Source organism: Myodes glareolus, chromosome 3 (assembly GCF_982192425.1).
Source record: "Myodes glareolus chromosome 3, mMyoGla1.1, whole genome shotgun sequence".
NCBI classification, from domain to species: domain Eukaryota; kingdom Metazoa; phylum Chordata; class Mammalia; order Rodentia; family Cricetidae; genus Myodes; species Myodes glareolus.
In genome coordinates, this window is record NC_142028.1 from 23,118,404 (window position 1) to 23,131,658 (window position 13,255).

Here is a 13,255-nt window from a genome sequence, read left to right on the forward strand (position 1 = left end):
GAAATATAAGAATATGAAGATGCATGAAAAATAATAAAACAAAAACCATAGAAAAGTACCGTCAGGGCATTTCAGTGGATACTGAAATCACCAACATTTATTTTTCCATAAGTTTTTATACCCAATACAAATGGAGGTGGGGAGATGTGGGGGGAAAGGTAACAAGAAATTTTATATACATAATACAAAGGACAACTCAAACAGTTAATTGCTTTAACACTTTGAGACATCAAATCATTAGCATTTTGTTGCTTAGGCAGTAAAGCACCTTAGACCATGAATCCTGAAGACAGCCACTGCCCAGGTGACCTCACAGTTATAAAAGAAGAAGCAGATGTACATTAGTATATCCTGACCACCTGTCAGAATTGAATGGACATACTTGTATGGGCTATCTTAATGTCAAAACAATTAAATAATCACATCCTGAGTTGGGACATGAAGATATGCTTGTCAGCTACTCTGAGCAACCTACAACTCTCTAATATCAGAAGGTGGAAACAGGCTCACATTTTTGGGCCTCCACATAGCCCGTAGAGGTAGACAGAATCAGTACAGCCACAGCCATAGCACACACCATGTACAGCAACATGGCATGTGGTGGCAGCACACAGCCTGGAGGTTTTTTGAGATGTCCCAAACCAGAAATACACTACTCTCCTTGGACATCCTACCATTCCTCAGAGACAGGGTGATCATGGGGGTGCATTGGGGGCACAGTCTGTGAGAGATCCGGGCTGCTGTTTACTACCCAACCAGTGTTGGGTTGGATTATTGAGGATTATTGAGGATTATTGAGGATTATTGAGGATTATTATTGAGGATTATTGAGGATTATTATTGTTGGATTATTATTGGATTATTGAGGTCCAATTCAGAAAATTATCAGGTCTTCATTACAGACATACTGATGTTGCTCAGAGCTAGGGTGATCATACACTACCACTAGCACCAATCTGGGATATGCTTTTGTTGCCCAGAGACAAGGGGATCTTTCAGATGGGCAGGGTTTCTGGGGGCAGAATCCACTGGAGCCCCAGGTCTCTGCACATCTCTGTGCCCTCAGTGAAGGCACTGTAGGTATGGTCATCACACCTATGGGCTGAGGGGAGCTGCACAGCAGTGCTGGCTCTAGATGTAGACCTAAAAAGAAAGAAAAACCTCACCCTACAAGTCAACATCTTTAATCAATCTTAAAATATTTTTTAAAGATTCTGATAACAGAAATTACAGATTTGCCAGGGCACATTTACCCAAGCAGCCATTCTCTCTGCCACTCTTCCCTGACTTTCTAACATCAGGGCCTCACTCCGGCTTTGCCTTAGGTTGCAGCAGCTGTGCCATCCATGTCTTAGGCTCCTTCTTGGTGATTGCAGACCTGTGACGCAGCCTGCTGCAGGATTCCCAGGGCAGTGGGGAGAGAGTGCTGGAGAGACTCCACTCCTTTGTCTCCTTTTCTAGCCCCCAGCAGGAGCCCAGTGTTTCACCCATCTTGACTCAATTCTGTCCTCCCTTCATTTTTTGTTTGTTGGTTTGTTTGTTTTGAGAGGGGATTGAGAAAGGATTTCTGTGTGTAACTTTGGAGCCTGTCCTAGCACTTGCTCTTTAGAACAGACTGGTCTCAAACTCACAACAATCCACCTGCCTCTGCCTCCCAAGTGCTGGGATTAAAGGCATCTGCCACCACTGCCCAGCTCCTTCCTTCATTTTTAAAAGTACCTGTCATTCAAAGTAAAAACTAATGAAAAAACTGCATTGTCTGGTCATAAAATTGGGGGGTCACTAATACTGATATGATTGTAATTCATATGGCCAACCCATACCAAAACACTTACTTAATTTAGGATCACCCATACTCTCCCAAGTACCCGTAAGTATAGTCGCCTGTGATAATTTTCATCATTGATGACACCACAGAATATGAATTGCTTGGGATATTTATATAAGATAAAAAATAATGCTGTGACTGTAGAAAATATGTTACAGATCTCTCATGATTACTTTGACACACTCTCTACACAAGCTGTGAATCTACTAAAGTATAGCTCTTGGGCTTGCTACAAATCCAGCTCCTATATATGTAGTCCCTGCCACTGCTGATCCCTCTGTCACTCAGGTAGGCATGGTTTCCGTCTCCGCGGATGGGAACCCTAAAACAAAAAACAAAAACAATTCTGCAGAGTCAGCCACTACATTCCCCCCAGCAATGATATCTCACTCGTGACCACTGCTTGTTTATAGCACAAATCACAGAAAGACAGAGTCCATGAGGAATCACCAGCACTAGTGTTACACCTAGTGACTTTTCCATTCTCAGGGTTCAATTTGGTGACCACACCTTTGTCACTCATTCATGTTGAACCCTGTACTGTGTGTACAAAGCATTTGACTGGTGCTCTCTGATATGTTCACATGATGTTCATTCAGCCATTGGTAGTATGACAAGGGTGGTTTTCAATTTTATCTTGAAGAATTTCTAACATGTATGAGGATGGGAGAAATTGCTCTTACTAAATTATAAAGGTCTTCACTGATGGACATTTACTGTTCCAATGAAATGGGTCTGTTCAAAATGGCTATGCTCACATCCAAGTGCTGTCCTGTGTGCTCTTTGATGATGAGACTTTAGAGAAGGTTCCCAATGCCCATGGAATCTCTGCTTCCATGACAGAAAAAGCTGTGAACACTCTTGTCTGACAAGTCCGGTTCAGCAGTTCTGCAGTGGCTTCCTGGGGTTTCAGAGCCCTTAGTGGCCATCAGCAGTTCTGTCTGCATCCCACACAGGCAGTTATCAGCAAGGAGAGATATCCAAGTGCTGATAGCAGACAACATCTACCCCAGATGCCATTATCAGGCTAAAGATTTGGAGTGAAACAACACTGGGTGACTCTAACAGATGTAAATTTGCCAAGATATGGATACTGGGGACTCCATGTAACACACAACCAGACCCAAGGCACACCTCCACCCCAAGGGTTTCTCCCTTTCAAGTTCAGTTCTCTTCACATGACTCAGCCTTTCACTTTTTCACAACCACAACCCACACAATCACAGCACTTGAGCACAGTAGAAGGAAAAGCATTCTGAAAACATACAAGTTGTTATATTCAGTGTTGTCTGTTCACATCCAAGGCTGCTCTGATGACTTTCTGTGCAGGCCGATCCAGGGAGCTAAATGCCCATATTTTCTATTCAGGAAATTCTGTCAAAAACACAGAAAGCAAATGCATGTGCCTGTCAGCTTCAAATGGCCCTTGAGTGTCTCCAATCTACAGCCTCTTCTCAGGATGTCAACAGGTTTGAACTGAGTGTAATTGACATTAGCCCTCAGTTTTCAGTGGATATATTTTTCTATCATAATCCATAGAACACTAGCAACCACTCATCCTTCTGTGGCTGAGAAATTCCTTTATTAAGCCTGTATTTACACTTATTAACAGTTGTTACCTTAAATTTAAAACACCTGCCAGCTCGGACAAAAAATTACTGAGAACCATAATTCTGAAATTTATGTTTGGTCTTGCAGGTTGACTATTAGCATCACAGGAGAGTATATCTTTGGAATGTCTCAGAGCTACAACAGATGTGTTACTATCACAAATGGCACATGCTAACATGTACTTCTCGTACCCCAATGCCTAGGGTGGGAACCTTCCTCATGTTCCAGCTTTAAGTTCTCTATCTCAAGCCAATGCATATTCCAAGAGGAAACACCAAACCAACTCCCAATCCTTTCTTACCAGCTCCTCCTGAGTCTCAAACTGAGTTAGATGGGCCCCAAGCTCCATGCAGGAGGTCTGGCTGGATGTCCAGTTACTTGTGTGTTCAGAAAAATAAAAACATTTACTTCCAAATTCAATCCAGTCTTCTGGGCAGGTGGTATTGCCATGTGTAGGATTCGCAATGGCCATTTTTTCCGTTCTCACTAAAATGTAAACAGTGCAATTACATATCATAAATAAACATTTCCATGTCTTGTCTCATTGGCTAAGCATTCAATCTCTGTCGTGAGGTGTGTTTAGACTGTGCCTTTCATTACTGATCTCTAAGAGACTCCTCCTAGCATGGTGATCTTCCACGAAGAACCTTTATGTGGGACTCTAAGGAAATGCTTCTCTTGTTTGTATTTTGGGACAGAATTTCTCTATGTCCCCCTGAATGGCCTGGATCTCACTCTGTAAACTATACTTGTCTGAATATTGTAGTAATCCTCCTGGCTGTGCCTCCTGAGTGTAGGGACTAAAGACACCATACCCTGAATAAAATCATAGTCATTACCACATGAGGACTCTTCCTGATTGCTAGAATCCTACACGTTCCTTTCCTGTGATCCTGCTTCACATCTTGCTTTCATAATGACCAAATAAAGAAAACTCCTCACTTCTCTGGATTTGACTATGGGAAAATGCCAGCATGCAAAACATGGCATGATCTTATAGTTTTTGATACCAAAACTTTGAGCAAGGCCTTCCTGGTATCATGTCACGTATACACTAAATCCATGTGAATATATGCTGGCTCTTGTTAGAGGCTATCAGAATAGCAATTATTAAGAAATCTCACAGCAGATGTCAGAACTCTGCAGAAACAGGGACACTTATTCACTGCTGGTGGGAGAATAAACTGATGCATCCAGTATGGAGGCTCCTTTAAAAAGTTACAAACAGACCTTTTGTGACCCAGCTATGCCACTGCGGGTCATATATGAGAGAACGCTACATCATAACACAGAGACTTGCACATCCACGTCTACTGCTGTCCATGTACAATAGCAGCAAAATGGGCCTGACCTAGATATCCATCAACTGATGAACAGATAATAAAATTGTAATATATGAATAAAACAGAAAGTTATTCAGACATCAAGAGAAATGAAGCTTGTAAAAAAGTGGTGGACCTAGAAAGTATAATATTAAACAAGGCCACACAAGCCCATAAAGAAAGAGACCCCATGTACTTCCTCAGATGCTTGTCTCAGCCAATAATGAACAGTGTGGACAGTTGTTGAGTGTGAGCATGGTGTAACATGTAGAAAGGAGAACAAGGAAGAGTGATGTAAGGTGATAAGCAAGAACAGGATTCAGTAAAGGCCCCATAAGCCATGAATAGGGCTATAAAGAGCATGGTTTTTCTAGTTTCAACTTTGCTGTGTTTTTTTCTAATTTGTGACGAATAAGTATATAAAAATGTAAATACATTGAAAGTATAAAACTTAACCAAAGCTCCAAGGCTTCAGAATGGTTATTCTGTGTTCAATGAGATTCACAGGGTTTGTGAGGTGTCAAGTGCTTAAGTGGCTATGCTAATGGAACTATAATATGTTCATTTGTGAGTCCATCATAATAAAGTAATTGTGTGTGTGTGTGTGTGTGTGTGTGTGTGAAACTCTTAAGGCAGCAATGTTTCAGAGAACCACTTAAAAAAATAACATAGCTTTTCTTTTTTCTACTTTGACAGGTAAGAATGACTACATGAATCTGTGGAAGGGCTACTGAGGATAGAAATAAATGATTTAATAAGAAATATTAAATACTAGGACTGACGATCACACACTTATTTTTAGTGGAGAGCAATTTGTTGTAGCTGTTCCCTGTTCTTATACACACTACTATGAGGCTTTAATGAAAGGAACAAATGCAACAGACCCTGAGGGTGACTGTTATGTAGAGCCATGTGACACTTTAGATTACACATACTAAGTCTTGTAGGCGAATGTTTGTCCATGTTTAGACTTGTATATTATTCATTGACATGGTTAAAGTTGATTTTATAAAACAATATCATGAATCATTACTCCAGATGTGGCAGGAAAGCTGTACAAGATTCTATAACCATGGGTCATGGTGGTTCTTTACCATTCCCAACCATATTACTCTTCACTGCCCTCATTGCCCCTAGCTGCAGCAGGTTCCTTGAGGCTGCTACTTGGGGTTTTTTTTTTCCTTCTTGTCGTCTGCATTGAATAGTTTCCCCGTGTAGGCCTATGTCTCCCACATCTCTGTAGAGGTTGCTGAATGTCCTCTTCCTAGGGATGCTGAGCCTAGCCACCTGTGCTGTTCCTTCACTGCATCTTCCTGCTAGACCTTAAGTTCCCAGAGAACAGGAATTTCCAGTGTGTTTTCTCTCTGCCCTTCACACCGTTCCTGGCTCACAGTGCTCAGTAAGGGTAACTGAGAGTGTGGATGTGGACAGAATGCTTCAGGATCTGGAGAATGTCACTCACCTGACAATGACAGAGCAACAGAAAGTACAATCACAGCTCCAGTGAGGACGATGATCACTGCATAGCAGCAGTAAGGCCTAGCAGGAGGCTTGGGGGAGACAATTCTGAGACATTTTTCTTGGAGCATTTTACCTGAAAAATATTAATATAAGAATGCCAACATGGAGAATTTCTTAAGAAAAATTAAAGAAACTTAGCACAAGAATCCACTTTACAATCCCCTACAAGTATCTGAAAGAGTGCTGCAAACCCTTTTCAAGGAAGATCCTGCTCCATAAAGGATGGCCATGGTAGAAAGCACACTAGAGATGCTAGAATTTCCCAGGGGTCTTCTGGTTACTGAACTGAGGGTGAGTCATGAAAGGACAGGAACCTAAAGGAGTGAGGATCACAGTGAAAACAACAACAATCGGCTGGATTTCTCTTAAGAAAGTGCTCTAGTTAGGAATAATGAAAACATTAGGGAGAACTCAGTGTGATGAGACCTATTAACATACTAAGAAAAGAGGAAAATAGAAATACCAATACACAGCAAAATTATACAAAAATAAGAATTAGAGAACCTTCCTCAACCATTTAAAAGTTATCAATTAAAAACAAAACAATAAATCCAACTACACACTGCTTCACTCCCAAGGGTGCAGTTATGAATGCTTTCCCAGCAATCAGGAGCAGGAGTAGGATGTCTGATCTCTGTTCCAGGATGACTTCACAGGAGGTCCACCAAGGGCAAAGAAATAGGGTCTTGAAGCTGGAAAATTCCTCAGGACTTAAGATCACTTGTTGCTCTTCCACAGGACACAGGTTCAATTCCCAGGGCTCACAAGGTAGCTTACAACTGTGCCAAATCCAGTTCCGCGGTACTCATTGCCCTCTATAGGTACCAGGCACTCATGTGATGAACAAACGTGCAGGCAAAAGAGTCATATGCATAAAATTAGATTCTTAAAGAAATAAAAGAAGGTTTACACTTCTTGAAAACAGATGAAGTGTTTCTCATCACAGATAATACAGTTCTATCTGCATAAAATTATGACAAATCTATAAAAGACTACTGGATATAAAAAATGAATTTACAAAGCTGCAAGATACAATGTCCGCATGGTAAGGTCAGTTGTATTTTCTTGTCAAATGGAAATTAAAGTCTAAGACAGCACCATTTACAGTAATGACAAAAACCATAAAATTATAAAGCAAAAAAAGGTTCATAATTAGCAAAATATTAACTACATTTAAAGTTATGAAGAAATCAGAACAGGGCTAGATTGTTGGGTCAGTTGTTAAGAGCACTTGTTGCTCTTGCAGAGGACCTGGGTTTGATTCCAGCACGCATATAGTACCTTACAACCATCTAGAATTCCAGTTTCTGGAATCTGACATCCTTTCCTGACCTTGGTGTGCACTAGCAATGCATTTGATGCACAGATATTTATGCAGGCAAAACACTCATATGCATAAAATTTTTAACATAAAAAAGGAAAGAAATCAAGACATATCTAAACACATAATTATTCTGAGATATTTCCTCACACTCCAAGACTGGCAATAAACTTTAACATTGAATGAGGGGTGAGCTAGTGACTAGCTGACCAGAATTAGCCATAGAGGTTTTGGAAGACCCAGGATACAAACAGAGAGACATAGGAAGTGGTTGGAAGGGGTTGAGAAAGGTTTGCAAGCCCTTTTGTATCTGGAAAGGAGAGAGGTCACTGGACACTTATCTACTGCTTCTCTGATCAATAAGGTTTTTACCCCATTATCTGAGTCCCAAGTTTTATTCAATAACAGAACAATATAAGTAAAGACTTCACATAATAAACTGGAACACTCAATATTGCTCATGTGTAAACAACTCCTGAACAAGTGTATATATGCAACACAGTATCACTTCCTGTTGGAGGGGGAAGTGATTGCCTTCAGAAAAAAATCATAGCATCAAATTATTAAAAAGTACTAAGAAAACTAAAAGAAGCTAGAATATTCAAAACTGATTCTGAAGAAGGGTCGAATTCAGAAAGATCAGGCTGCCTCATCTCATGACTTATGAGAACACAAATAAAGACAGCCTGGTGTTAGCAAATGAGTAAACAGAACAATACAGTCGAAAAAAAAAGACTCCAGAAATGATATCAAGCACTCATGGTCAACAGATATTTAACAGAGATGTACAGTTTTTAGACAGGGAGAATGTGGCACTGCTCCAGTATCTGCTACTAAACAACCTGGTATCTGTCTACTAAAAACAAGACTCAATATGGACTGTAGACCCGAGCACAAAGCTCAATATTGTAAACTCATTGGATTCTTTACAAAGTGGGGAGAACGTTTGTGAACATGTCTTGGGCAAAAAAATCACTAAATAACAGGAGGTTGATGAGTTAGATGCTGATGTGAATGAAGCTGTTTGTCCAGGAAGTCTACAATATCATGGTGTGCCCCCATCCTACCAATATACCCAATGCTGGAAGGAAAGCCTGTATTTAAGGTTTAAGAAAAAGAAAAAGAAACATTTATGTGCATATTTGTAGCAGCATTAAGGATCACTGTTTTAAAAAAAAAATGGAACATTTGCAATCACTCAAATGTCCCCAAGCTGATGACAAGGCAAACGCACCCTCTCTTCACAAGAGACAAATGGAACCACAAGCTTGCACTTGCCTAGTTCTTATACCACTTTACCAGGTCAAATGTCCCCAAGGCTTCTGACTCAAAACATTCCTATACTAATCAGCAAGTTTAAGCAAGCTTAAAGGTAGTTAGCCACATACAAACAGTTTCCTTCTGACTAACTTTAAAAAAGACACCAATCACACCAACTGCCGCAACCCGTTTCCTCCTCTAACTCTCCACAAGTTTCCTGCCAGCTTTTTGCAACTTCTTTGTATATCATTTGACTATGTGGTGCTTGCATGCTTCTGAATTCAGAGTACTGTTTCTGTATCAATGGAGCTGTGGATACAGTCTCTTAGAATCTCACCAGCAGTGAATCTGACATGCTACTGTCTGAAGAGTAGTGACTGAAGAGCAGAATGTAATGCTGAGACAATGTGAAAGAAGACAAGTGTGAAGTCTCTGCTTCAGGGATCCATTTTATGTGTAAGTGTGTAAGGGCTGGGGACAGAGGTACAGAGACTCTGCAACTGGGAATGGGAAAGTTTAGGTGGGTGGAGGGGATCTATATGTCCTTTATAAGCTATTGTTTAAGGTTTATTTTATGTGTGTTATGTTTTGTTTGGACGTATGTGTATATGTGTGCTACATGCATGCCTAGTGTTAGGACGCCTCTGAAATATGTGTTGGATCCCTAGAATAGGAGTTAGGAGTATGTATGTGAGCCACCATATGGGCTCTCTTAGAGGCAGGGCTGCTGATTGGCGGGCTTTCTGAGAGGACTGGGCCTTGAATCGGAGGTGCAAGAGCAGAGTGTGGATGGGACCCCCACCTGGAGATAACCAACAGGAGCATGGATCACAATTTTCCCCATTTATTCACTGATAAATGTAGGTGGGTTCCAAGTACTGGTTTTTGTGAATGGAGTTTGTTGTCAGAGACTGCTCGTTCATTTCTGGGCCTCCCAGACCCAAAATAATCGCACAGAAACTGTATTGATTCTAATACTGTGTTACTGTTGGGATTCACTCATTATGCTGGCCCCTGTCATCTGGCAGGATGAACCCAGGCAGTACCCTGGCCAGCCCAGGTTCCAATGGCTGCTATGTCACTACATAGTCTATATTCAGTTGCTATCTCTTTAAGAGACAAGCTCTGCCAACTTTTGACTTCTTTCCAGCTTGACCTGCATGGAGTATTTGTCTCCCATGAGGTCTCTGGCTCTCACCTGCCTCCTGGCCATTTGGCCCACCATGGTCTCTCTCTCCCATCATTTTACAACACTTACAATAATACACAATCAAGTACAAATATCTCTTGGGGAAGTAGAGAGGAAGTAGACAATATTTTCAATAAAGCAGTGTCAGATCTGGTGTTAAAAGACTCAGTAGGATGAGTACAGTTCACAATAACATACAGTGCTTCTAAAAGTAGATGAGGAGTTTAATATAAACACCTTTAAGAAATTTTCCTAATGTGATCTCTCTGCCAACACAAAAATCCCAATAAGCCAAATCACAACATTATTAAATAATATCCAGGTTTAATGGGATTTAATGGGATTCCTGTGCTCGGGGTGGCCAGAAGGGGAAACCGGGAGGCCACAAATGTCAATACCAGGAGGAAGGAAAAGAGACCACGAAAGAACATTCTGGGGAAGCAGTTAAAGTAGAATGGGGGAGTGGTTAAGATTTTGGCGGGCTGTCTTGACTCTCCTCAGGGGAGGGGTCAAAGCTTGGCGGGCACAGGGAGGGACAGGGCCTCCAAAGATGGAGACCAGAGACCAGAACTTATATTCACCATAATAAAACGTGTCTGTTCATTTTAATGGGTCAATCAAAAAACACATCCTGTTCGACATTGAGCTGTGAGCCCTGAGCTGTTCAATCTGGTTCACCAGCAGGGGGCCCCACTGGCAGGAGAAAGAGCTTCCCAGGACTTTGTTTTAAGCCGCCCTAGGCTTTTCTTGGGTCTGGAAAATGAAGAAGCCACCATCTTGGAAGTTCATCATCTTTATTGCATAGTCATGTGCTCTCTTAAGGCCTTCACGGAATTTATCTAGCCCCTTATCCCTCAGAAATGATTGGTTTACCTGAGAAACGGTAGTATTGTTCATGAGCTTTCTCTTTTGGTATTAGTCAGAAGAGGTGAAAGCATCAGAGAGGCTGCAGTGAGTTCAAGAGAGCTAGATAGGCAGACAGCGGATGAGAAAGTGAAACTGTCAGAGAAGCTGCCGAAAGTTCCAGAGAGCTGGGTCCCCAACTTTCACCTAAGTCAGCTGCTTTACGGACTGGTCACTGCCGTGAGAACTTGGCTGCCATTTTCAGCCCATAGACAAGTCTGGAGAAGGAAGGAAATCTTTACTTTTTAATGTTCCCCAGCATATCAAGTGCTCTGGCTTACCATGAGGATTGTGACTCGGTGGCCACTAAGTGCTTAGCAGCAACTCTTAAAAGTCAGGGCAACAGAGGACATACCTGCTGCTCTACCAAAGGAGAGGTCTATGTGGGTGCGGAGGGAGAGTACTTTAGGTGCCCACTGGATGACACGGGATAGGGCCCAGGGATTCAATGGAGGCCTGGTTAGAAGGCTTTCCTCTTCAGTTTGTCCCCCACCACCCAGAACTATATTTCCACCACAGCAGGGGCCTGTCCACCTGGAGGAACTTAGCCTGATCTCCTGAGGCTGCCATTAGACCGCTGATCTAACAAACATTGATCTAACAAAAATTGTGGACTTTGTTTTTCAAGAAATATTCTATTCCTAAACAAAAATATTAAAGTAGGGGTACACTCATGTCTCAGCAATGAAGAACATTTGCTACCCTTGTAAAGAGAGGACTCGGTTCATTTCCAGCACCCAGACGGTGGCTCACAATTGCCTAAGTCCAGGTCCAGGGGATTCAACACCTTCTTCTGATATCTGTGGACGGTAGGCATGCATGTGGTGCACAGACAAGCAGGCAAAACACACATACACGTAAAATGAATTTTAAAAGTTTTAAATTAAAGGGAAATAGATTTAAAGAATGAAATAGAAACATTTTCCAAAATGAAATTGCTTTTAAAATAGCAACCTCCAATGTCCTTTTCCCATCATTTACCATAACCTGAAACTGTAGATGGATTTAGAGGTGGGATTAATCTTCCATCCCAGACCTACTGAAAATTCTGGGATGCAGCACTAGGTAAAGTAGAACAGAGATTGTTCCCTGATGCCACAGAATCGTTTTAGGACCTGAAGGAGTATACCTGTGTCCTAAGGAAAGGGGAGAAATTCTGACAGTCTGGAGGTTATGGATGAAGAAACACACAGTGGGGGTTCGGGGGTCTACTATGGGAGTGCAGAAAAGAAGGTGGAGGGGAGGTGTGAGCAGGGGCACTTTAGGGGCACTGGATGGCAGCGACATGCCTGAGCATGCCCAGGTTTCTCCAGCCAGTCCTCTAGGAATCCAGACACCAACTTTGCTTTACAAACTCAGAAGAGCTGTTTAACTCTCCCTGCAGCAGCAGGTATCTCTCCATCAAGTATGAGTTGCTGGATCGGGAGGCTGTAAATATCCGTCAGACTATGGGGAAATGTAATCTGATGGGCAGCTTGTTCAACCCCAACACCTACCACACAGGGCTACAGTTCTTTTAACCACAGTGAGTGAGGCAGCCTCATTGGCTACTTCAGTCAACACAGGCACTGTGTGCTGCACTCTGGCGGGAGTTTAAAGAGTGCAGATTCAACAAGTTCGCTGTTGGTTGCTCTTCCCCAAACATGTTTAAGGAACGTTCGCCATAACAGAATAATACAGACTTACACTGGTGTGCTCCTTCCCACCCCAGGGTGCCCCACCCGCTGCCTCAACCCATCCGGAGAGACCCCTGTGGCAGGCTAAAGGGAGGAAGATTCCACTCCCCTGGTGAAGTTCCCCTTTCTCCCTTTAATTTAGTTAACAATTCATTAAATACGTACGGTTTTCTCCCACGCGATCCGGGGAGGTGGACTCCGCAGTTGACATTTTTATGAAGGCTATGCACCACCTATCGTCTTGATGAAGCAAAGAGACTGGGATGAATGAGATGAACATCTGAAAACAGATCAAGAAAGCATGTGGGCATGGTTAAGTAAGCTCTGCCCAGCAGGTCTGTGATTTGTTTGTTGCCTGATGAATCATCCAGAGTATTTGCCCCTTTGACATTAAAAAAAAAAAGCATAAAATCTGATTCTTGTAGGAATTACAAATTTGGAGAGGGACTCTGCAGCAAATGTGTACTGTAAATGAAATGTGTACTGCAAAGTAAATAAAGGAAACTTAGATTTTTAGATGTTTTAGATTTTGATAGCACAAAATACTTTTAAATTAGAGCAACTTCACACACTTTTCTCTGCTGCCAAGGTAGGACAATGGGGGGGTGGGGGATGGGGTGTTCA

At 42.0% G+C, this 13,255-nt stretch overlaps 1 protein-coding gene across 1 annotated transcript; it reads right to left on the bottom strand.

Moving 5' to 3' along the window:
* Positions 1-56: 56 nt before the first annotated feature.
* On the bottom strand, positions 57-12,933 carry LOC148122587 (C-type lectin domain family 2 member D11-like). Its single transcript, XM_087904149.1, has 5 exons — positions 12,797-12,933; positions 6,224-6,355; positions 3,741-3,925; positions 3,096-3,202; positions 57-2,150 (listed from the first exon to the last, which is right to left on the bottom strand). The coding sequence occupies exons 1-4, from the start codon at positions 12,909-12,911 to the stop codon at positions 3,122-3,124; spliced, it is 513 nt and encodes a 170-aa protein (XP_087760275.1). The 5' UTR covers positions 12,912-12,933; the 3' UTR covers positions 57-2,150; positions 3,096-3,121.
* Positions 12,934-13,255: the final 322 nt, after the last annotated feature.